The following is a 23669-nucleotide window of genomic DNA, read 5'->3' on the forward strand; positions in this document are numbered from 1 at the left end:
TAGTTTTTTGTATTTTTTAGTAGAGACGGGGTTTCACTGCGTTAGCCAGGATGGTCTCGATTTCCTGACCTCGTGATCCGCTCGCCTCGGCCTCCCAAAGTGCTGGGATTACAGGCGTGAGCCACCGCGCCCGGCCTAAGTACCACATTTTTTAGGTGTACAAAATTTATACACGATTTTAAGTTCATGGGTATCAGGGTTCATATTTCTCTTAATTTTGTATTTCTTTCTTTCTTTTCTTTTTTTTTTTGAGACGGAGTCTCGCTCTGTCGCCCAGGCTGGAGTGCAGTGGCCGGATCTCGGCTCACTGCAAGCTCTGCCTCCCGGGTTTATGCCATTCTCCTGCCTCAGCCTCCCGAGTAGCTGGGACTACAGGGGCCCACCACCTCGCCCGGCTATTTTTTTGTATTTTTTAGTAGAGACGGGGTTTCACCATGTTAGCCAGGATGGTCTCGATCTCCCGACGTCTTGATCCACCCGTCTCGGCCTCCCAAAGTGCCAGGATTACAGGCTTGAGCCAACATGCCCGGCCTTAATTTTGTATTTCTTTGCAGCCTACTTAGGGGTGGCAGGGCTCCTCAAGGGATGGGTGTACCAGAGACAACCATGAGGTATTCTAAGGTATTCCCTAGGACTCCGAGAAAAAACACTCATCTTTCCAAAGGGAAAGAAGGGATTAGATGTTAGCATCCTACTCTGTGTCAGATCCAGGGCACCCGGGGAAACTAATGTTCGTGGAGGAAATACAATGACGCCTCAGAAAAGAAATACTCCTTACTTTGCTGGAGGCCTTTAAACTTTTGGGGGCTCATTTTGTCTGCCTAACTCGCCCAGCCAGGGTGCAAAATGGCCACTTATGAGCATGAATGAGGTACCAGCGTCCCTATAATCTAAGGGGCAGGGAGTCATCACTGGGGTGGCTGCCGCTCTACTGTTTGCGACTGTAATAAAACACTTTATGGAGGTCGAGGGACCTGCTCCCTCCTGACTTTTCCCCTCAGTAGCTAGAGAGAAAGCAGTTGAAAAGAGGAAACAGAACTGGTGCTGAGTGGGCCTGGAGCTTCCTAGGAAAAGGAAAGAGACGGAGAGGGCTGCAGTTCAAAGTTCAGACGCGCGCTTTCCTTCCATTCTCTTCCCTTCCTCCCTGCCCTCTGCACCCCATTTTCCCCTCCTTGTGGGTGGGTGCTCCTGACTTGCTGCGGATTCCAGAGATGGTGGGGTTCAGCCTCCTCACTACTTAGCTAAGTTCCCAGCCCAGCAGCCCCAGCGGGGCTGTTTTCGGTAACCAAAGCGCTAGGAATCAACCTTTCTCTCGGCCTCTCCCCTTTCGGTTTCCTTCTTGGGTTGGCTGGAAACTTCACCCAGACACCGAAGCAGCTCTGCCCGGCCTTTTGGCACAGGCCACTGGCCGAAGCCCCGCGGGGCGCTCTCCCTCCCCAGGTGCCCCTGGACCCCGACCCTGCCCTCGGGGGCTCGCCCGGAGCCCGTTTCCCCAGGGACCGCCGGGGCGGAGTGAGCTGGCTGGCGTGAAGAGGGGGCCGCGGCCCAGGCTCTCCCCGGCGCCGGCCCGGTGGGCGCACAGCCAGCCTCCGGCCCCGACGCGGTCCCTCCCGGCGCCCGCCCCAGCCGAGGCCCCCTCCCGGCCCAGCCGCCTGCCCGCGGGGGCGTGGGAGCGCCGCGGGAGCTGCTGGGACCTAGGCCGGCCGGCAGACGGCGGCGGCGGCTGCGGCCTAGGGCTCCCGCGCGGCCACCGGCCTCTCCCCTCCCCCTCCCGGAAGCGCGGGGCGGGGTCCCCGGCCGGGCCGCGGGGGCGGGCGCGGGGGCCGGGCCGGGGCGGGACGCGCTCGGCGCTCGCGGGCTGTGCGCGCCCACTCCCGCTCCAGCGGCCAGCGCGCGCGGGCCCAGGCCGCCCGGCTCCAGCCCAGCAGCGGCGGCGGCAGTTCGCGCGAGGCCCCGCGCCTCCAGCAGCTCCTCCCCGGCGCCGTGCATGGAGACGCGGCCCGCCACCCGCAGCTGAGCCCCCGCCGCCCGGCCGGGAACCGCCGGGGCTGGGGTGGCCTCGGGCTCCGGCCGGCCCCGCCGCCCGAGGGTTGCGCGCGGCCCGCGGGCCTCGCCGCCCCGCGCGGATCGCCGCGGCCCGGCCGTCCCGTGCCAGGAAGTAGCCGTCCTGAGCGCCATGGCTCACTCCCCGGTGCAGTCGGGCCTGCCCGGCATGCAGGTAGGCGGGCGCGGGCCGCGGGGCCGGGATGCGCGACCGGGGCGGAAGCGGCAACTTGGCAGTATCCACACGGCGCCCCCCCTATGCCCAGCTGGCCGGGGTCGCGCCAGAGCCTGGCTCCCCGCGCGCCCAGCTCGGCCGGGGGTCCGAGTCCGAGCCCCCGACGTCCCTGCCGGCTCTGGCGACCGAGGTCTCAGGCGTGTGCGTGCAGGAGCCGTAGGGAGCGCGGCCTGGGTCCGGATGTGGGGGTGCGGGCGCCTCGTCTTACGCGCTCCCCTCGCTCCAACACTCCTCCGGAGCTGCAGGCCCTGGGTGGCCCTCTCCCCGGGAGAAGTGAGGTGGAGTGATGCCCTTGGAGGCCCTCGCCGGGTCCCGGGGCCCTGCGTGCGGGCGGGGTTGGCGGCGGCCCCCAGGACGCGCCCCCCAGGCTCGTCCCCCACCCCCGGGCGGGCGGGCGGGAGACCTGGGCAGGGCGGGGACGGGGAGCGCGCCTGGACTCGTCCGGGCCCGAGCGGAGTAGGCAGGGCGGAGTGGAGGAAGGTGTAACCGCGAGTTCCACTTGGAGTGGCTTTGCCTGGAGCCCCCGTGCACTTGCGGTCCGGGGGGAAGTGCGAGCTGCAAACCTGCTGGAAGGAGGAATCCCTCGGACAGCCGCGCACCGGGGTCCCGGGCCCGGCCTGGCCCCGGGACCCTGGACTTTCACTTTGAGACTTGGTTGCATTTACAGGAGTTCTTCGCCCAGTAAACCTCTCCTTCGGTACTTGGTGACAGCTTGGCCTACCAGTGACTTTTTGGGGGATGGGGGAGGAGTTGAATTTCAAATTTACATGTATAAGTTAAAGGATTTTTGTTGTTGTTGTTTTTGTTGCCGTTGGGGACTGCTTTTATCCCTTTGAAAAACAAAACCACCGTCGTTGGGTAACTCTTGTAAAGTTTGTAGGCGCAGAAATGGTGGCAAAATGTTTAGGATTGAAATCTTAGGATACAATTAGGATATGTCATGAAAGTTTGCTTTCCCAGTCTAGCTGAGTGAACGTTAAGTGTTTGAAGAAAACCAAAAGCATCCAAGTAGATTACCGGTTGGTTTATAGATACCAACAGGCTCCTTCCCTGTGTCTTGAGGGCTGAGAAGCACAGTGCCCAGACCTAGGACTGCCTCTGGAGTCTGCCCGCCTTTTCCAGTGAGATCATCCCTCTCCCTTCTTTTTTTGAAACCATAAAAAGAAAACTGGATTTCACTGTTCACGTTTGAATTCTGGAAAAATAAGAACTCAAAGTTACCTTTTTAATGGCAGCTAGAATTTTACTCCAACTGTGTGTGTGTGTGTATGTATGTATGTACGTATATATTTAAGCAGTATATATATGTGTGTATATAAATGTTTAAGCAGTAATTAAATATATATATTTAAGCAGTAACAGTATCTAAAGAGTGACTGGGAAGATGTTTAAAGAATATTCTTTTGTCGAGTCTCGTTTAAGGAGCATTGAATTTAGCATGCATTTAAAACGTAAACTTCTGCTCACTGCTGGGTAACAATCAGATGTGGTTTCTTGGTATTTCCTAAAGCCGCTTTGGTATGAATTTAGAGGTGTGTAGGTCAGAGTGAACTGGGTGAAAAAACGAATTTCTTACCAGTCGAGCAAGAAGGACTCTTGTAATGATTTTTAAAAAAAACTTTTATCAATATTTCCTTTAGGTTGACATTTATACCATGTGCATCAGGTTGGAGTCTAGCACAAATGCCTCACTTGCTAAGTTAATTGGCCTCTGTGGATAGCCAATCAGTTTGAAAAGGTACTAAAGCCCCTTTGGCTGGTGCTGTAAAGTCAGTATCAGATGGTTACCAGGTGATATCTAGTATCTCACCTTTTCATTTTTGTCCTTTTTTTTTTTGAGTGGATCAGAGTTCTTAAATCTTGGGAAAAGAGGATACATTTCCTTAATAACTTTGCCTCTCAACTGGTACATATCTGTTAGATTGTGTTACATGGGAACTGTTTTTGTTTTCTCAGTATAAAAGATGGTAAATGTTTCTCAGGAGAAAAGATGATCAGGTTTTCAGCTGTTACAGTTTTACACTTTTAGAGGTAGGAAAGTTGGCTTCTGCCAGTCATTCCTGTACCTAAGTACATCTACAGACAGTATGGTAACAGTGTATCATTCGGGGAAGAACATTCTTTTCTCCTTCCCCACCCCCCAAAAGAAAAACAACAAGTGGCCGGGCGCGGTGGCTCAAGCCTGTAATCCCAGCACTTTGGGAGGCCAAGACGGGCGGATCACGAGGTCAGGAGATCGAGACCATCCTGGCTAACACGGTGAAACCCCGTCTCTACTAAAAACACAAAAAACTAGCCGGGTGAGGTGGCGGGCGCCTGTAGTCCCAGCTACTTGGGAGGTTGAGGCAGGAGAATGGCGTAAACCCGGGAGGCGGAGCTTGCAGTGAGCTGAGATCCGACCACTGCACTCCAGCCCGGGCGACAGAGCAAGACTCTGCCTAAAAAAAAAAAAAAAAAAAAAAACAACAAGCACATTTATTTTCTACTTCAAATTAGCAGTTGCTACTGGCCTGGGAGGCTTCCCTAAGAGTTGTTGCTGAAGATTCAGTTAAAAGCACACCCGCTTTCGACTGTTGTCTGCTAAATGGGAGGAGAGAAGTCCATATCTCTTCTATGGCTTGCCGTGATAGGCCTCATAGCCCTCCCTTTTTCTTGTCTCCTGACCAGGGCTTATAAGGAGTTGGCTTAGAAAGACAGCAGAGTCTGTAATCCCAGCACTTTGAGAGGCCGAAGTGGGCGGATCATGAGGTCAGGAGATTGAGACCATCCTTGCTAACAAGGTGAAACCCCGTTTCTACTAAAAATCAAAAAAATTAGCTGGGCATGGTGGCACAGGCCTGTAGTCCCAGCTACTTGAGAGGCTGAAGCAGGAGAATCGCTTGAACCCGGAGGTTGCATTGAGCTGAGATTGTGCCATTGAACCTCAGCCTGGGCGAGAGAGCCAGACTCCATCTCAAAAAAAAAAAAAAAGCAGAGTGAATTTAGGTGGCCTAGGCAAGGATGCTTGAAAAATAACAACCATGTAAGTATAAACACCATTTTTCCGTGGTTTGCAAATCATTTTTATGCCTTTTGATTCTTACTGGTACCGTTTGAGATGCAGACATTATACCATTTTATAGATGTAGAGACCAAGGGGTGCTTAACTGACCAAGGTGAGATCATATATGGCAGATTTGTTATTGGAAACTACTGCTCCTCCTACTCCCACTCACCGTGCAGTGTGACTGTTATATGGTTACTTTTACAAACATTAAAGTTGATCACATTGCCAGTTGGATTGGCCTCTAAACTAGAAATAGGAGGCCGATTTTTTAATTTATTCAATCAGCAGCCCTTATTGAACTTCCATCTGCCAGATCCTAGGGGAGGGGTTGAAAGTGGTAGATCTGAATGAGGTTACCACTTTAAGTAAATGTTTAATGAAAGTTGCTGAAGCCTTTCCTTTTTTTCTCCTAAACCCCAGTTTTACATTTCAGTAGGGGAAAAAAATAGACATCATAAACTGAGTGAATGTAGTGACGACAAGTAAACATAAAGAAAGGAGGCTGATCTGTGACTGTAAGTACTCCATCTTTCATTGAGCATTTCTTGTTTCACTCAATTGAGATTAAAAGGAAAGCTTCAGATGGAGGCAGGAACACCAATCGGCTTTGAGTTTGCAGAAATGTGATTTAAAAATGAGATCTCGATTTGCACATTTCTGTTACCAGATTTTATCAGTCACTTTTCAACTTTTCTGGACCGTGATCCATGTAAGAAATAAATTTTACATCAGGATAAAAAACAAGTTTCAGGAGACAGCACTAATCCTTACTACGGGTTGAATATCCCTCATCCAAAATGCTTGGGACCACAAGTGTTTCGAAGTTTGGAATATTTGCATTATATACTTGTTGAACATCCGAAATCAGAAGTGCTCCAATGAGCATTTCCTTTGAGCGTCATGTTGGCGCTCAGAAAGTTTCATATTTTGGAGCATTTTGGATCAGGGATGCTCAGCCTGTGCTTGTGATGTGCTGTTGTGGTACATTTAAAAAGCTGATTGCAACACTAGATTGATTTCACAGCCCACCTGTTCCTGACCCACAGTTTGAAAAATACTGAATTATATACGTCACATGTATTGCAAATTGCAGGGCCTGGTTAATTTACCGTGTTTCGAAGTTGTAAGTTAAACACAGTTTCATATTTGAAAACTCAGATAATTTAGAGGAATAGCTTAAAAACCTGAAGTTTCTCCTTGTTAACATCATCCTATCCCCCTCGTTCCCCTTCTGTTTTTTTGTTTTTTTTTTTTTTTTGAGGCGGAGTCTCGCTCTGTCGCCCGGGCTGGAGTGCAGTGGTCGGATCTCAGCTCACTGCAAGCTCCGCCTCCCGGGTTTACGCCATTCTCCTGCCTCAGCCTCCCGAGTAGCTGGGACTACAGGCGCCCACCACCTCGCCCGGCTAGTTTTTGTATTTTTAGTAGAGACGGGGTTTCACTGTGTTAGCCAGGATGGTCTCGATCTCCTGACCTCGTGATCCGCCCGTCTCGGCCTCCCAAAGTGCTGGGATTACAGGCTTGAGCCACCGCGCCCGGCCCCCCCTTCTGTTTTTCTTGCTGCTTGGATAAATAGATCTTTGCTGAGAATGCCCGTTGCATCGGGGTAGTGAGACGGGTGTCTAATGGCCGGTTTGGGAACATAGGGAGCTTTTCTCAAGTGCTCTGCTCACCCTAGGGAAGCCTGTGCACTCTGGGAGTCTGGGAAATGAAGGCAAACACAGGACAGCTGCATTTAATTGTGGCTTAAGTGCTCTTGTACTTTTTTTTTTCTTGTTAGTGTCACATTTCCACGGGTCCTTTTCCATTCCTTCCTTGGGAGATGCCTGCCCAGTTACCCTGTTACCATCTGCACCCTGGGGGAAGGTTGGTGTGTCACTGGGTGTGGAGAGTCAGGACTTCTGAGACGTGGGTTCCGAGAGCAGCTCAGGGACTTGCTGAACTGTGGAGTGTGCTGTGGTGATTGACAGCATTGGACTGGGGAGCCTGCAGAGTATGGTGCCCGGAGCTGTGGGAGGCAGAGTTCAGAGCCTCAGTCCATCCTGTTTTCAAGAGGTCGGCTGCCTGCCTTGGGGCAGTGGGGTGCCTGTGGACCTGGGGGAGGCCTTGGATCTGTAGACAGCAGGAAGTATGGCACATTTTTGAGCAGATGATCTCCTGTGGGGCTCCTGCTTTCTCAGGTGTGAGGAGTGCTGGGTGCCCCTTTAGAAGGCACTGCAACACTTCAGGGAAGGGGAAGTCCAGGGATGCGAGTGAGGGGCCCAGGTGTCAGTAGGACAGCCTAGGTGGATTTTTTTACTGTTCACTCAGCTTGGTGACTTGAACTCTCAGTGAATATTTTATAGTGTTTCATTACTCCCTTTGCTCTATGATCCTTTTTGCTGATCAATGCTAAAGAGTAATAAGGAAAGTACTCAGTTACTGTTAGTTACTGTTTTGTTACTGTTAGTTGTCTATGTGAGTGTCAAAAAACAAACCTATTTTCACTACTGGGTGTTCCAAAGTGTAACAATGGTAAGAATTTGTGATGCTTGAAAGTGTTCTTTTTTGAGGGGGAGGATGGTCACAAGGTTTTTTTAAATTAGAAAAACCGAAACTTTTGGAGGAGTCCGGTCTCGGATCTGGGAGTGAGTGTTCTTGATAGCATTTCACATAGAACCAAGTGAACTTCAAGTAGGAATTGCTCAGATTAGACTTTCTAGCATGCTAACGGAGCAGAGTGGCCCTGCGCTAAGCAGTTCATTCCCTCCTCTTACTGACTTTGATGCTCTTCTTGGAGCCACGTTCTGATGCGTGGAGCTGAACTGCCTCATGTGGTGCAGGTTGAGGTTCATTTTCAGTTCAGTATTTTTCGAGGACCCTGGTGCAAGATGTAGGGTGAACAGTTACTGAGGGGAGAAGCCTGTCGGTGGTCACTGCTGCTTTCTGCTGTGCTTGTGCAGTTACACACACTCTAAAGCCGGAGTCCAGGCGTCCAGTGCTGTCCTGAGAAATGGGTCACTTAGCTCTTTATTTGGGTGATTATTCCCGGTGATTCAGAGCTGCCCTTGTGGCAGCTGGTTACCTGCAGGAAGTGAACCACACCCAACCCACCTTTCTGTGGCTTTTTTAATGTCTTAGCTCAGCTGATTATCATTAATGGAATCTTGTGGCTGGCGTGAGTGCAGGAAACAGAAGTTGCACTCTGTTATCCATGGCTCGCCACGTAGAATCAGCCGCTGTCGTCAGAGTGGTTTGTAGCACTCATTTCCCATAATTATGTTTTTGCGGTGGAAATTATAAAAAATCTCAGTGCCAAATGCTTTGAGAAAAAGAAAAAAAAAAAAAAAACAACCCTGCCTCCTGAGGTTGACTATGGAGTTTCTTAATCCTAAATGGCTCCCTGGTTTGCTCCTCAGTTTATTAGGGGAAATAAACTGAGATACGCCTTTGCTTGGTACAAACTGTGAAACATCCCAAATTGGTGGTTGCCAGTCGCTTTATGCGCACCCAGGGAACAAGATTGTTGACTCTAGAGACCTTCCATTGTGTTTTTTGAGGGTTCTTCGTCAGCAAGAGGAACCTTTTCTGTTCTGCGCCCTATTGATATCTGAATACATTGTGGGAACATTTCAGGTTTTAAATTAATGGTTACCAAATATGTAGCTGGGGTTTATCTTCCCATTATTTTAAGTCTCTTCCTGTTTTTTAAGAGAATTTTAGGCTGCCAGGTTTGAAAGAACTGTTACAGGTGCACATCCTTTGTTTCATTTGTAATTACTTAGGATTTTGTTTAGTTTTTATTTAGGAATGTCTAATGGGTAGTTTTGTAAGGTTGGTTGGGAAAGATAGCAGCTGCTTCCACTTCCCTCCATTTCTTATTCCCCGAAGGCAGCCCCTTTGATCGCTCCTGGTTGATTTTTGTTTTTGTTACTCCTTAATTTATGAGGAACATCAAAAATTGGGCGCCGTGGCTCACGCCTGTAATCCCAGCACGTTGGGAGGCTGAGGCGGGTGGATCACTTGAAGTCAGGAGTTGAAGACCAGCTTGGCCAACATGGTGAAACTCCGTCTCTACTAAAAATACAAAAAATTAGCTGGGTGTGGTGGCGGTCGCCTGTAATCCCAGCTACTTGGGAGACTGAGGCAGGAGAAGTCTTTGAACCTGGGAGGTGGAGGTTGCAGTGAACTGAAATGGTGCCACTGCACTCTAGCCTGGGTGACAGAGTGAAACTCCATCTAAAAAAAAAAAAAATTGCTGCCTGTTTTTTTTTTTTTTTTTCTGGTTTCAGGTGTGGTCTGTAGACTTTGGGCCCTATGGATGAGGATTTACTTCTCTTCTGCTTGCCTGTTTTCCTCACATGGACTCCCCTCTCTTTCCCAGCAGAGATGTTGGAATGTCAGTGAGGTCAGAATGCAGTGTGTACACTGATGGACTGCAGACTGATCCACAGCCCAGCCGTTATTACTCAGCCATCGTTACTGATCAGATCTCTTTTGGAATTCTTTTCTTTTGGTAATACGTAACAGCTCATGCATCCCAGCACTCTGCAGTTATTGCACCCTTGTCTTAGGAAGTTCCGGTGGGCACCTGTGCCCTTCGTCCCCTGCATATCTTCTGTGCTTCTTGTGCCGCCCCCATCCTCTGGTCTTCCTTTGCCCTCATCCTCTGGGGTCCTTCTGCTGCTCTCTTGTGTTGAATATCTTTTTTTTTTTTTTTTGTCTCGCCTGTCATTGTCTTTCTTGGCTTATGCAGGGTGTTGGTTGGGCATATAGTGCGCTATTTTCTGTGAACAGGCAACGTGGGAGACAGGCTTTTCAAAAATTTCTTTTTTCCTTCTCCCTCAGTTGATATTTTAGCATGGTGTAAAATTGCAGAGTGGACATTCATTTCCTTCAGAATTTTAAAGGTGTCTCTGCACTGTGTTTTAGCTTCCGGTGTTGCTGTTGAAGATGGAGGCCCCGCCAGCACCGGCTTCTGTGTGTGCAGGCTGTGCTGTTCTTCCTGGACCTAATGGGATCTGAACTTTTTCCTTGTGTTCTGAAGTTTCACAATTATGCGTCTTGGAGTGGGGCTGTTTTCGTTTCTCGTGACAAATACTTGGTTAGGCCCTTTCTGTTAAGTGACTCAGGTCTTTCTGTTGATTTTTTTCTTTGATTCCCCCCACCCCCTGTCCCCCTTCCATTTTCTGTGTTCTTTCTTTCTGAAAGTTGATTACTTGGGTAGTGAACCTTCTGGACCGGCCCTCAAATGTTCTTTTTTCTTTTTTGAGATGGAGTCTCACTCTGTCACCCAGGCTGGAGTGCAATGGCGTGATCTCCATTAACTGCAACATCTGCCTCCGGGGTTCAAGCAATTCTCCTGCCTCAACCTCCCGAGTAGCTGGATTACAGGCACCCACCACCATGCCTGGCTAATTTTTGTATTTTTTAGTAGAGATGTGGTTTCACGATGTTGGTTAGGCTAGTCTTGAACTCCTGACCTCAGGTGATCCACACGCCTCGGCCTCCCAAAGTGCTGGGATTACAGGCGTGAGGCTCTGTGCCCGGCCTTCATTCCCTGTTTTTAAATATGCTGCCTCTGCTTCCGGCTGTGTCTGCTGCGGCCTGGTCCATATATCCTTAATTTTTCCTTCCTTTGCAGATAGTATATTTTCCATCATTTCCTTGACTTTGGGAGCCTGGCTGTGAAATGTGGGGCAAGCTATCTGACTGTCTACCCACTTCCGTAGCTGACTTTGAGGCTCTGTCTGGTTCACTCATTCCCACAGCAGAGGGACCTGGTGCGGTCATTCCTGAGAGCTGGGGGTCCAGCACTGTGAGTTAAGTTAGTTCTCTGCTGGCCAGGTGCAGTGGTTCACGCCTGTAATCTCAGCACTTTGGGAGGCCAAAGCAGGTGGATCATTTGAGGTCAGGATTTCAAGACCAGCCTGGCCAACATGGTGAAACCCCTTCTCTACCAAAAACACAAAAATTAGCCAGGCGTGGTGGTACACGCCTGTAATCCCAGCTGCTTGGCAGGCTGAGGCAGGAGAATTGCTTGAACCCGGGAGGTGAAAGTTACAATGAGCCGAGATGGTGCCATTACACTCCAGCCTGGGTGACAGAGCAAGACTCCGCCTCCAAAAAAAAAAAAAAAAAAAAAAAAAAACTCTGCTTTCTGCACGTCCAGTTTAGTGTTGTCTTCCTTTACTCCCCCCCACCCCCTCCTTTCTTTAAAAAAACAGAACAAAAAAAAACCCCTACCGACTTTCCAGCTTCTGAGATTTCATTGCAGTTGTCTTCTCTCCGTTTCAGGTATGTGGTGGTTTTTAGATTTATGATTTTAGTGGGATTTCAGGATTGACCCAGCTAGATGCTGCTCTCTATGTGACCCCCTCCCTCCTAATTGCAGTTCTTCAGTTTATAGGTGAAGAAATTCCAAGGGCCAGGACTGACTGCTGGGCCAGGGCAGCGGGCAAGATCTCGGAGCCTCTGTTCTCTTCATCATGAGATTGCGCCTCTTGTTTTCTCTTGCTGTAAATAAACAGCAGTATACATGTCTGCTTATTTTTCCATCTCTCTACTGGTCAGTGGCCTCCGCCTCCCCACCTTGAACTGAGAACATGCTCTTGTTTCTCTCATGTTTTTCGTGCCGAGATCCTGTGGATACAGAACCATGTCTGGGAGCTTCATAGGATCTCTCTGGAGAAGCGCTTGCTTAAGTTTATGATGCTTTGGGGTTCCAACCCCCAGTCCAGAATTGAGTATATGCTTCTTGGCAGGACGGAGGTGGCATCAGTCTGGTCGTATGTTCCATGGTGGTCGGTGCAGGACTGGGTGGGGCACACGGGTGCCACAGATGCCGAATAGCCCGTCAGACGGCCCGAGTGCTATGTGGCTGTCCCAGTGGCCACGTGTTGGCAGATTGCATGTTGCAGAGTCAGTGGTGGACACAGAACCATGTCTGGGAGTGATGTCTGTGCGCTCGGGGCACCGCACAGCGCTGGCCATAAATCCATAGCATGTTAATGGATGGAGGACTTGAAGGGTGCGTATCTAAACAGGGAAAGCTCTTCTTTGAGGTATAGCCTTCAAGTGATTTCTTGCTTAAGGACAGAGTAATTTCTTGGGTAGAATTTTACAGCAATGAACCATTGAGTAGAAATGAAAAACAGTCTGGAACTTGGAGACTGAGCCTTAGCCTGCAGTTATTTTAGGTATAGTTTTGTCGAACTTTGGAAACGTGTTCAATGTGGTGACTTCAAAGTTGTTAAAACTGCCCCCTGAACTCCAGACAAAGAAAGGTACTGTTTGAGTATTTGAGTATTCCTTTAGTATGTGTGATGCAGTTTCCTGGTACCACGTATTGCTTGAGAGGTAATTCACACGAAAAACCTGGTAGCACAAAGCCTCGCTTCTTCAGCAGTTCTGCAGTAGAAGTTTCCTCTCCCACCTGCTTCCCTGTTGCTTGCTGTGGGTAGATGGAAGGAGTTACTGAGCCTGTGGCGTGGCTGGATTTATGTCAGACTAGAAAATAAACATCTTTGGAATTTGGAAGCCTTGTAGGAAGGGGACTGCTTTGATTGAGTTTTCCTCAGGGAGGGTCAGGTCCCTTGGTGAACCCTCAGGGTCTCTGTTGAGCTAACGACTGTCAGAATAATTTTGCAGATGAGAAAACCGAGGCTTATGAAACCTGCCCAAGGCCTCGGCTAGAAAACAGCGTCACTGGGGCGGAAGCCCTGACTAGGAGGCCAGCATGTGTGTTCTTTTCCTTCCTCCTGACTGCGCGCTCCCTGGCATGTCAGATTCCCTGCACCACATCCCCAACACAGCTCTGCTTTCCTGACCATCACATTGTCCCTCCAGCTTCTGTGAAACCAGCTCAGTTCAGGGCTGTGAACAGGGGGTGTTTTGGGCATTTTTATTTCCTTTTTTTTTTTTTAACCTTTAAAGAAGAGTGTGTTTATGTTTTGTGTTCTTTTTTTTTTTTTTGTGAGAAATATCTCCATTTTGTTGGGGGCAGGTCCTTCTCCCTTAGCCTGGCATGCTTCTGGCTGGCAGGGTGCCTGGCACAGTGGGGTGGGCAGCTGGTGGTGTGCGTCCTTGTGGTCCTGTGCCCGAGGAGCCGGGCCTTCTTGGTGGTGGTTGCATGAGAGGAGGTAGCTGGCCTTGGCTGCCACCCCCATGCCCACCGCCTGGTGCTGGAGCAGAGGGAGCCCTGGGCCTTCAGCCCACCAGGCTGGCACTGTGCTGTCTGCGCACTCCTCCTGATCGGGAAACTTGTTCCTGGATTATTTTTAACCGGCTTCCTGGAATTTAGGATTGTGGGTATGGGGGGCGGTGACTTGGACTTTCAGATGTTTTCCCTGTTCCTTTATCTCCATTCTCTGTAGTGAGTTTGAGCCCTACCTCCTTAGGGTGGGCATGGAGCTGCTGACTGACTTCTGTTCGTTGCCTTTCAGGTATTGGCCAGACTGTGTTGTTTGGATGGTGAAGAAGTAACTGAATAAGCACCCTCTAATCGAATATAATTTTTTTTTTTGAGATGGAGTCTCGCTCTCTGCCCAGACTGGAGTGCAATGGCATGATCTCGGCTCACTGCAATCTCCGCCTCCCGGGTTCAAGCGATTCTCCTGCCTCAGCCTCCCAACTAGCTGGGATTGCAGGCACCCACCACCACGCCTGGCTAATTTTATAGTTTTAGTAGAGACAGGGTTTTGTTTGCCCTGTTGGCCAGGCTGGTCTCAAACTCCTGACCTCAAGTGATCCACCTGCCTTGGCCTTCCAGAGTGCTGGGATTACAGGTGTGAGCCACTGCACCCAGCCGTCTAATGGAATATAAGACCAATCACCTGGAAGGCTTGATATACTACAGACTGCGGGCTCTGCCCTCCCGCCCTGGAGTTTCTGATTCTGGGCGTCTCAGAGGGAGTTTGTATTTTGAACAAGTGTCCTGGTGTATTGCTACCTTGAGGATGACACTTTGAGAACCATTACTCTGGAGAATTAAAAAGAACCCTGAATCCCCATTGCTCCCACTCTAGTGAAGCCCACAGTAGCCTTGCCCATTTGAAAAGCGAGCAAGTTATAGTCAGTGCTTGCAGCTTATGGCTTGTATTTCCAAAGACTGACTTTGGAACCACTGACCTAACTTTGAGAATTGAATAGGCCTTTACTATTTTAGCAAGTATTTATAAACCTGTTGGGGGCAGAGGATGTGTGTTCCATGTCTTTTTGACCTTGGAACCTAATTTTTATTTTTAGAAATGGGAATCTCGCTATGTTGCCAAGGCTGGATTCGAACTCTTGGCTTCAAGCAGTCCTGCTTCTGCCTCTCAAGTAGCTGAGATTACAGGCTTGCGCTACTGTATGCCACTTGGAACCTTATTTCATAAGCAGTGCATCTCTCAGACCTAGGATGCAGTAGTCCTTTTGGAAAACCCTGAACTAGAATAAATGCTCTGACCCTGATAATTCTCAGATTTGTCAGGATAACTTGTCTTTTCTTTTCTTTTTTTTCTTTTTGAGACGGAGTCTTGCTCTGTCGCCCAGGCTGAAGTGCAGTGGCGTGATCTTGGCTGACTGCAAGCTCTGCCTCCTGGGTTCACGCCATTCTCCTGCCTCAGCCTCCCGAGTAGCTGGGACTACAGGCGCCCGCCGCCATGCACGGCTAATTTTTTTGTGTTTTTAGTAGAGACGGGGTTTCACCGTGTTAGCCAGGATGGTCTCGATATCTTGACCTCGTGATCCGCCCGCCTCACCCTCCCAAAGTGCTGGGATTACAGGTGTGAGCCACCACGTCCGGCCTAACTTTTCTTAACTGTGGTATTGGGTGCTGCTCCTGACTTCCTGATCAAATGTAAGTGCCAGCCTAAAACTCAGGGCCATTTTTAATACCCAGCTTCCTCCTGTCTGCTCTTCAGCCCCTCTGCCCCGGGTGGGCTCAGCTTCCTGTGGTCCTCCAAAGCTCAGCGTCTGTTCCTGGGCCTTTGAACCTACCCCTCCCCTTGCTCAGCCACTGCAGGATTCTCCGACTCAGTAGCCCTTGCCTTCCTCTGCCCAGGAGCCCTTGTAAAAGGAAGCCCCCGAGCAAGCTCCGTATCATCTGTCCAGCTCCTCTTAGCTCCAGGTGCTGGGATGCTGCAGGGGTGAGAAGGGCATACCCTCCCATGTGTTTCCCACTGATAAAATGACCATCTTTGGTTAAAATTGATTTTCTTTTCTCGGTAGCTGTTGTGTTTAACACTTAACTAAATATAATACTATACGTGTATTTCAGAATGGGAAAAAGTGTTTCATATCAGTAGAGTTTTCAGTGTTTAGGATGTTGGCTTTTATGTATAGTTGATTTGACTTTTGATTCAGAAGTGATCTCTATTTCTCTGTTATCCCCCTCCCCCCTGTTTATTTTAATAATGTCATCTGTTATTAGGGTGTACTGGAATTGGCTCGACTTTGATTTTACCAGGCTTCTTATTTGAGGGTTTTGGGGTTTTTGGCTTTGCTTTTGGTTTTAAGTGCATTGTAGTTTTTCTGAGGCTTGTTACAATTCATTACATGAGGAATTGGAAAAGTGTTTTATACGGCATTTTCAAATACAAGGGTAAACAGCACATTATACAGACTTAGGGGACTGACCATCTCAGGAAGGGAAGTTACAGAGGTTTGGGTTGTTTTTTCCCTTTGTTAATGAAGAATCTGAAGTCTTTCTAAAACAGCTTGTGTCATTCAGAATGCCTTCCCCCATGTTGTCTTCTGCAAGAAAAGACGAGCGTCTGTGAAGTGAAACTACTTGCATTTCCTGGCCTCGGTCCCCCAACTGCCTGTGTTTATCTCTGAAGAATAAAGACAGAGGATGTGATTGAAGTGTGCCATCTAATAGCATCGGTATTCTGGGTACACACTCCCAAAATTGACCTGGGGCCATCGGTACCAGCCTTGGATGTTGTGGGATGGGATTTCATTTCCCTGGAGGCACGAAGCGGTCATCGTTTGAAGTGATCACATAGTTTAAACAACTTTGGTTGAAAACTAGTTCTCCGGGCCGGGCGTGGTGGCTCAAGCCTGTAATGCCAGCACTTTGGGAGGCCGAGGCGGGCAGATCACGAGGTCAGGAGATCGAGACCATCCTGGCTAACATGGTGAAACCCCGTCTCTACTAAAAAAAAAATACAAAAAAAACTAGCCGGGCGAGGTGGTGGGCGCCTGTAGTCCCAGCTACTCGGGAGGCTGAGGCAGGAGAATGGCGGGAACCCGGGAGGTGGAGCTTGCAGTGAGCTGAGATCCTGCCACTGCACTCCAGCCTGGGCGACAGAGGGAGACTCCGTCTCAAAAAAAAAAAAAAAGAAAACTAGTTCTCCAGGTGGCATCCCTGGTTCCTTCCTCTGGGATGCACTACTGTGTGTGTGGTGGAGCAGATCGTTTCTTGGGAGGCCTGAGAAGGCTTGAGAAGCTCCCCAAACCCCAAATATACGGACATTTCTGCGCATACATGGATGTTCATATAAAATATGTTATTTCTCTCCAGTTTTAATTTTTTTTTTTTTACTTTTTAATTTTTTTTTAGAGAGGGAGTCTCACTCTGTAGCCCAGGCTGGAGTGTAGCGGCATGATCTCGGCTCACTGCAACTTCTGCCTCCTGCATTCATGCGATTCTTCTGCCTCAGCCTCCCAAGTAGCTGGGATTACGGGCATGCACCATCAAGCAAAGCTAATTTTTTTTTTTTTTTTTTTTTGAGGTGGAGTCTCTCTTGCCCAGGCTGGAGTGCAGTGGTTGCGATCTCGGCTCACTGCAGCTTCTGCCTCCCTGACTTCAAGCGATTCTCCTGCCTCAGCCTCCTGAGGAGCTGGGATTACAGGCGCCCGCCACCACGCCTGGCTAATTTTTGTATTTTTAGTAGAGATGGGGTTTCACCATGTTAGTCAGGCTGGTCTCAAACTCCTGACCTCATGATCCACCCGCTTCGACCTCCCAGAGTGCTGGGATTACAGGCGTGAGCCACTGCTCCCAGCCTGTCTCTTCACTGTAAAATGGCTTCATCAGTCTGCAACCTGAAAGAAACTTGTACTGAAGCACTCCTGGTCAGAAATGATGTTTCCCCTTTGTATTTCCAAGAACAGTTTACCCTGAACATCGTGAAAAATAATTGGAGTGAAACGTTACTTAAGATGATAAAATATTGGAAGCCTTTAAAAAATGATAAAAACCTTAGTACTTTTTACATGGCTTGTTGCCTAGATAATTTCTGAATATTACTATAGCAATGAAACGAGGATGTTTTTGAAATTCCCTGAAAATAATTCTTCTTGAGTTTGTCATTTTGTATCAGTAGTAGTAATTCCGTTCCTTTCTGCTGGAGGAACTTGTGATAGTAAGGGCCTTTGGAAACCAGCAGAACGACCAGTTCCTTATCGGCTGTGGTGTGCGAGCCCCGTTTCCTACCCTGGCCCCGTTGTGTGTTCATGGTCTATAAAAGAATCATGTGAAGTGGGGGGTTAAGGATTGTGCAGAAATGGAAACCTTCATCCAGAAAAATATCTTTACTCCATCTCCGTTAAAGTGTTTTTAAAGCAAAAGTGTCTAGAATCCCACTACTCGAGTATGTAGTTATTCCTATTTTATTTGCCAATTGTCTGCGTACACACATTTAAGTAATTGCAGTCATAATGTAGGTACACTTTTTATATTGTTTCTCATTCAAAATTGTGTCATAAATATCATCCCACATTTCCATATGGTTTTCATGATGATTGTTTTACTGTCTTAACTGACTTCTGTGCCTCCTGTAATACTATCTTTTTTTTTTTTTTTTTTTGAGACGGAGCCTCACTCTGTCGACCCAGGCTGGAGTGCAATGGTGCGATCTCGGCTCACTGCAACCTCCACCTCCCGGGTTCAAGTGATTCTCTTGCCTCAGCCTCTGGAGCAGCTGGAATTACAGGCACGTGCCACACACCCGGCTACTTTTTATATTTTTAGTAGAGATGAGGTTTCACCATGTTTACCAGGCTGGTTGATCTTGAACTCCTGACCTCAGGTGATCTGCCTGCCTCCGCCTCCCCCAAAGTGCTGGTATTACAGGCATGAGCCACTGCACCCGACCAGCTCTGCCTCATCTTAGGACAGAGGACTACCAACCAGAGATATATACTTGTTTGGCTCTGCTGGTTAGAAAAAATAACCATTCTTTCTTTCTTTCTTTTTTTTTTTTTTTTTGAGACAGAGTCTCAATCTGTTGTCCTAGCTGGAGTGCAGTGACGTGATCTTGGCTCATTGCAACCTCTGCCTCCTGGGTTCAAGCGATTCTTGTGCCTCAGCCTCCCCAGTAGCTAGGATTACAGGTGCATGCCATCAAGCCCGGCTAATGTTTGTATTTTTGGTAGAGATCGAGTTTCACTGTGTTGGCCAGGCTGATCTCGAACTTCTGACCTCAAGTGATCCGTCTGCCTCGGCCTCCCAAAGTGTTGGGATTACAGGCATGAGCCACCGTGCCCAACCTCCTTGCTGCTTGCTTTTGCCTTGGGAGAAAGAAAAAAATGACTCTCTTCCTCTCACCCCTGGCAGTGCTATTGGAAGGCAATGTGTTATTTAATGAGTTTTATGTAGTTAATTGCTTTGCCTAGGTTGCTAAGTGAGAATACCGACACTGTGACGTTACACTTGCACTCCTGCTGGGCACCTTACCCCTTGCCCAGTTGTATTCTAAACAGGGGTCACCGCCTGCGGAATGGGGCCCACACATATGCTCTGTGAGAGTGTGAGAGAGCATTCACGCAAGGCAGCAGAACCACTGTCCTGGCTGTGTCTAGGCTCTGGGTCACTTTGAAGTGGCTGCGGGAGCCTGAGGAGGACAAACAGCTAGAATTCTGCCTGACTGAATTCTGTTTTTTTGTTTTGTTTTTTTTGAGACTGAGTCTTGCCCTGCCTCCCAGGCTGAAGTGCAGTGGTGCGATCCCGGCTCACTGCAACCTCTGTCTCCTGGGTTCAAGCAGTTTTTCTGCCTCAGCCTCCTGAGTAGCTGGAACTACAGGCATGTGCCACCATGCCCAGCTAATTTTTTTGTATTTTTAGTAGAGACGGGGTTTCACCATGTTGGTTAGGCTGGTCTCAAACTCCTGACCTCAAATAATCTACTCGCCTCAGCTTTCTAAAGTGCTGGGATTACAGGTGTGAGCCACCGCACCCGGTTAGAATTATGTTTTTAATTGTCCTTTAGATGAATCTTTTATAAATATATGGTAAATAGTCTGGTTTAAATAGCTCTTATATCTTGTGTTTCTCTTCAGCTTGTTGATTTAGTTAAAAGTTTCAGATGAGAAGGAGATTTGCAGGATAAGTGCCAGTATTGTGACTTAAAATTACTGCTCTGAATGAACATTCACCCCAAAATAGGACCAGTCTGCTTTTCAACAGAATCATACTGTATGCATTTTGAATGGCAGGGCAGTAGTCATTGAAATAATACATACCTCGTTTAAAGTTTTCATCCTGTACAAGGTGCATAAGTGGGTCAGGGGCAGTATTGAGCAATAGCATTGAATAGCACTGAGTGGATGCTTGGCTGTGCCCAGCGCACCACAAGGACTGGAGCATTGAGGGAGGTGTCTGCCTGTTGGCACTGACTGTTGAGTAGCTGCACATCATTTCAGGGTTTGCTGCCAACTGGTTTCAGATCAGTTTAGATCTCACCTCCAGAGGAGTTAGAAAAACTGTTGGTTTTCGGAGACTTTTGGATTTTGAAAGTTTGGATAAGGGATGTGGACCTTTACTACTACCCTTCTATTATTACTGTTTTTTTTTAAGAGATGGGAGTTCACTATGTTGCCCAGTCTGAACTTGAACTCCTGAGTCAAGTGATTCTCCTGCCTCAGCCTTGAGTAGCCGCAAAAGTGGGGACAACAGGTACATGCCACAGTGCCTGGCCTTTTTTTTTTTTCCTTTCAGTGATATGAGATGTGAGAAGTTAGTGCTCCTGAATTTTGCTGGAACTTGTTTGTTTTTTCTCATTGTTTAGATTTTCAAATTTTTCTTTCTGGTATGATTGGTTGTCTTTAGTGATTTAACTTTTGTGAGAAATGGAAAATATTTGGATAGAAGTACACTTCAAGAAAAAAAGAGGGAGTGTTGTCAGACTTTGTTGTAAAGATCTTTGCTATTTTAAGAAAAATGGTACGTAAGTGTAGACTTTGTGGCCATTTAATAGCATGACAAAAACTAGGAAGGGATTGTATGAGTCCATTTTCTTTTTTTTTTTTTTTGAGGCGGAGTCTCGCTCTGTCGCCCGGACTTGGGTGCAGTGCCAGATCTCAGCTCACTGCAAGCTCCGCCTCCGGGTTTACGCCATTCTCCTGCCTCAGCCCCGATAGCTGGACTACAGGCGCCCCCACTCGCCCGGCTAGTTTTGTATTTTAGTAGAGACGGGGTTTCACCGTGTTAGCCAGGATGGTCTTGATCTCCTGACCTCGTGATCCGCCCATCTCGGCCTCCCAAAGTGCTGGGATTACAGGCTTGAGCCACCGCGCCCGGCCGAGTCCATTTTCATACTGCTATGAAGAAATACCTGAGACTGTGTAATTTATAAAGGAAAAGATTTAATGGACTCACAGTTCCACATGACTGGGGGGGCCTCACAGTCTTAGGGGGAGGCCTCACAGTCTTGGCGGAAGGCGAAGGAGGAGCAAAGTCACGTCTCACATATCGGCAGGCAAGAGAGTGTGTGCAGAGGAACTGCCCTTTACAAAACCATCAGATCTCATGAGACTTACTGTCATATGAATAGCCGGGAAAAACCATCCCATGATTCAGTTACCTCTCACTGGGTCCCTCCCCAACCTGTGGGGATTATGGGAGCTACAATTCAGGATGAGATTTGGGTGGGGACACAGCCAAACCGTATCAGGGATATATTAATTTTTTTTCTTTTTGTTTTTGAGATGGAGTTTTGCTCTTGTTGCCCAGGCTGGAGTGCAGTGGTGCAACCTCCCCCCTCCTGAGTTCAAGAGATTCTTCTGCCCTCAGCCTCCTGAGTAGCTGGGATTACAGGCATGTGCCTCCATGCCTAATTTTTTTTTTTTTTTTTTAGTAGAGACGGGGTTTCTCCACGTTGGTCAGGCCGGTCTCGAACCCCCAACCTCAGGTAATCCGCCTGCCTCAGCCTCCTAAAGTGCTGGGATTACAGGCGTGAGCCACAGCACCCGGCCTAGGGATATATTAATGTTTTTATTGTAATTTACTTCTGTGATCACCATTGTTTGATGCAAAAGGAAGCACAGTTTGTCAATTGTAAGAAATAAAGTTTAAAATGTATGGACTGTTCCCAAATACATTCCCGATTTCACTCGTAAGTTTGTTGGTTAGTCGCCTGCACATTTTCGTATAGAAATGAGTTTGGAAATAGCAGTTAAGTTGTGAGGCTAGGCTAGAAAAGCCTTTTACTCCAAAGTCTATGTAAACTATAATCTTAAGAGTTAAGTTCCTGGTTCCGAAGGCAGGAAGCTAGTTGGCATAAGAGAGTTGGAGTAGGAGAAGGGGTTTTCTTTGTGTTTCTGGGTGCAGCTTTCTGGGTTAGTTCAGGTTGGTCTTTGGGGCTGTGCCAGGCCTGGCTGTGCTCTGCAGTACCCCCTTCCCAATTGTTAGTGCCCTCCTGGTGCTGTACGGCTCTGGTGTTTACTGCGTTCCTCTTTGCTCCACCCCCTCTAGTGGGTTCAGTAGTTCCCATAAAAACAGGATTCCTCCTGTTGAAATTGCTTAGCTGGATGCTGGGAAATTATTCCTAATAGTTCATAAAACCAGTAGGCCTTCTTAATTATGGGAAGAAAAATGTGTGTTGATCTGAATAGATATCTAATAGGTAGCATATCAGCCAATATAAGGCATAGGAGATGGTGTTTAGAGTTGAAGAGGGATCTGTCATATGTCTGGTACAGTGCTGGCATTGGGATTAGATGACTAACAGCTCGGTCTTCAAGGAGCTTATGGCCCAGTAGCAGAGGCACCATGTGTCACATACATTTCAATGGGAAAAAATGCATTTATAGAAGTATAAGGCTCAGAAGTAGCGCAGAGGAGGGAGTAATTAAATATCTAGACGTAGCCGGCTGAAGATTAATAAAGGAAACAATGGCTGAGCTCTGTTCTAAAAGAGTTTCTTTTAAAGGCAGAGGGCATCCAGACAGATTAGAATGTTCAAAAGCACGGTGTCTTTAAATAGCACAGAGTGTTTGGAAAAATACAAGGAATCCAATTTTGCTGGACTTAAGGGGAAAGGAAGGAGAACAAGAGACATATGTTGAAGAAGGGTAGTCCAGGACCAGATCATATCTGGTCCTAAAATACCTGCTCCCAGACTACCTTGTCATTATCACCTATGGGACCATGCTGAGTGGTTTGGGCTTTAGCCTATTAGGTGATGTGACATTTCTGGGAAATTTGAATTGGCAGAATGAGACCCATTTTGGTCGTTGATAGTTTGGTGGTTAGACTGGAAAGGAAGGAGCCTGGTCCCCCAGCTAGGAGACCATTGCGGTTGCCCAGGTAAAAGCTGATGCCAGATCGAACTGTGCCACCAGTGGGTAGGGAGGAGGGAGGGATTTGAGGGAGGGAACTGTGGGGGTAAGGGGGTCAGGCTTCAGTGATGATGGCAGTGGAGGGAGGGAGGTGCCCTGGGGCGAATGAACACACCTACACACCCAAGTCGGTGGGGCGGATGACTGATGACTAGCGTGGAAGATGAAGATCCTATGTAGATAAGGAATTCTGCTTCAGATGAGTGGATTGTGGGCAGAGGAAATGAACAGGCAGTTAGAAATATGGGTCTGGAGCTGGTGGAAGAGTCCAGGCTAGGGACTAACGCTGGTGACTGATTAATTAGGTCATTTGTGCTAGCAACATGGGACGGCAGTGATCACTCTACAGAGGGTGGTTGAAGAGGGAGTAGCCCATGTTTCAGAGCCCAGATCTCATCACACTTGGCTCCTCCACCTGGCTTTACCTGCTAGGCAAAGCAGGTTCTGCTCTGAATGTGAGCCCCGGCGTGTCCACACGGCAGCAGCGTCGGCCCAGGTGGATGGATGGGGTGCGAGGTGCTGTGCTGGCTGATCACCAGTGGGAACAGTGTGAGTGAGTCCAGAGTAGCTTGTAATTTCTTTTTTTTATTTATTTTATTTTTTTTATTTTGAGACGGAGTCTCGCTCTATTGCCCAGGCTGGAGCGCAGTGGCCGGATCTCGGCCCACTGCAAGCTCCGGCTCCCGGGTTTACGCCATTCTCCTGCCTCAGCCTCCCGAGTAGCTGGGACTACAGGTGCCCACCACCTCGCCCGGCTAGTTTTTTTGTATTTTTTAGTAGAGACGGGGTTTCACTGTGCTAGCCAGGATGGTCTCGATCTCA

General features: G+C 48.5%; 1 protein-coding gene across 4 annotated transcripts in view; it reads left to right on the top strand.

Annotated features, from left to right (window-relative positions):
* Nucleotides 1–1882: 1882 nt before the first annotated feature.
* The window catches only part of STK24 (serine/threonine kinase 24), a 136580-nt gene continuing 114793 nt past the window's right edge, over nucleotides 1883–23669 (top strand). For 2 of the 4 annotated variants that reach the window (XM_033177389.1, XM_033177390.1), the window contains exon 1: nucleotides 2036–2218. In XM_033177389.1, the coding sequence (XP_033033280.1) occupies nucleotides 2177–2218 (42 nt within the window). In that variant the 5' untranslated portion in view covers nucleotides 2036–2176. Of the gene's footprint in view, nucleotides 2219–23669 lie in introns of all 4 variants that reach the window. The other 2 variants (XM_033177388.1, XM_033177391.1) reach the window with 2 other exon arrangements.

This window comes from Trachypithecus francoisi, unplaced genomic scaffold (genome assembly GCF_009764315.1).
Source record: "Trachypithecus francoisi isolate TF-2019V2 unplaced genomic scaffold, Tfra_2.0 Lachesis_group18, whole genome shotgun sequence".
NCBI classification, from domain to species: Eukaryota; Metazoa; Chordata; class Mammalia; order Primates; family Cercopithecidae; genus Trachypithecus; species Trachypithecus francoisi.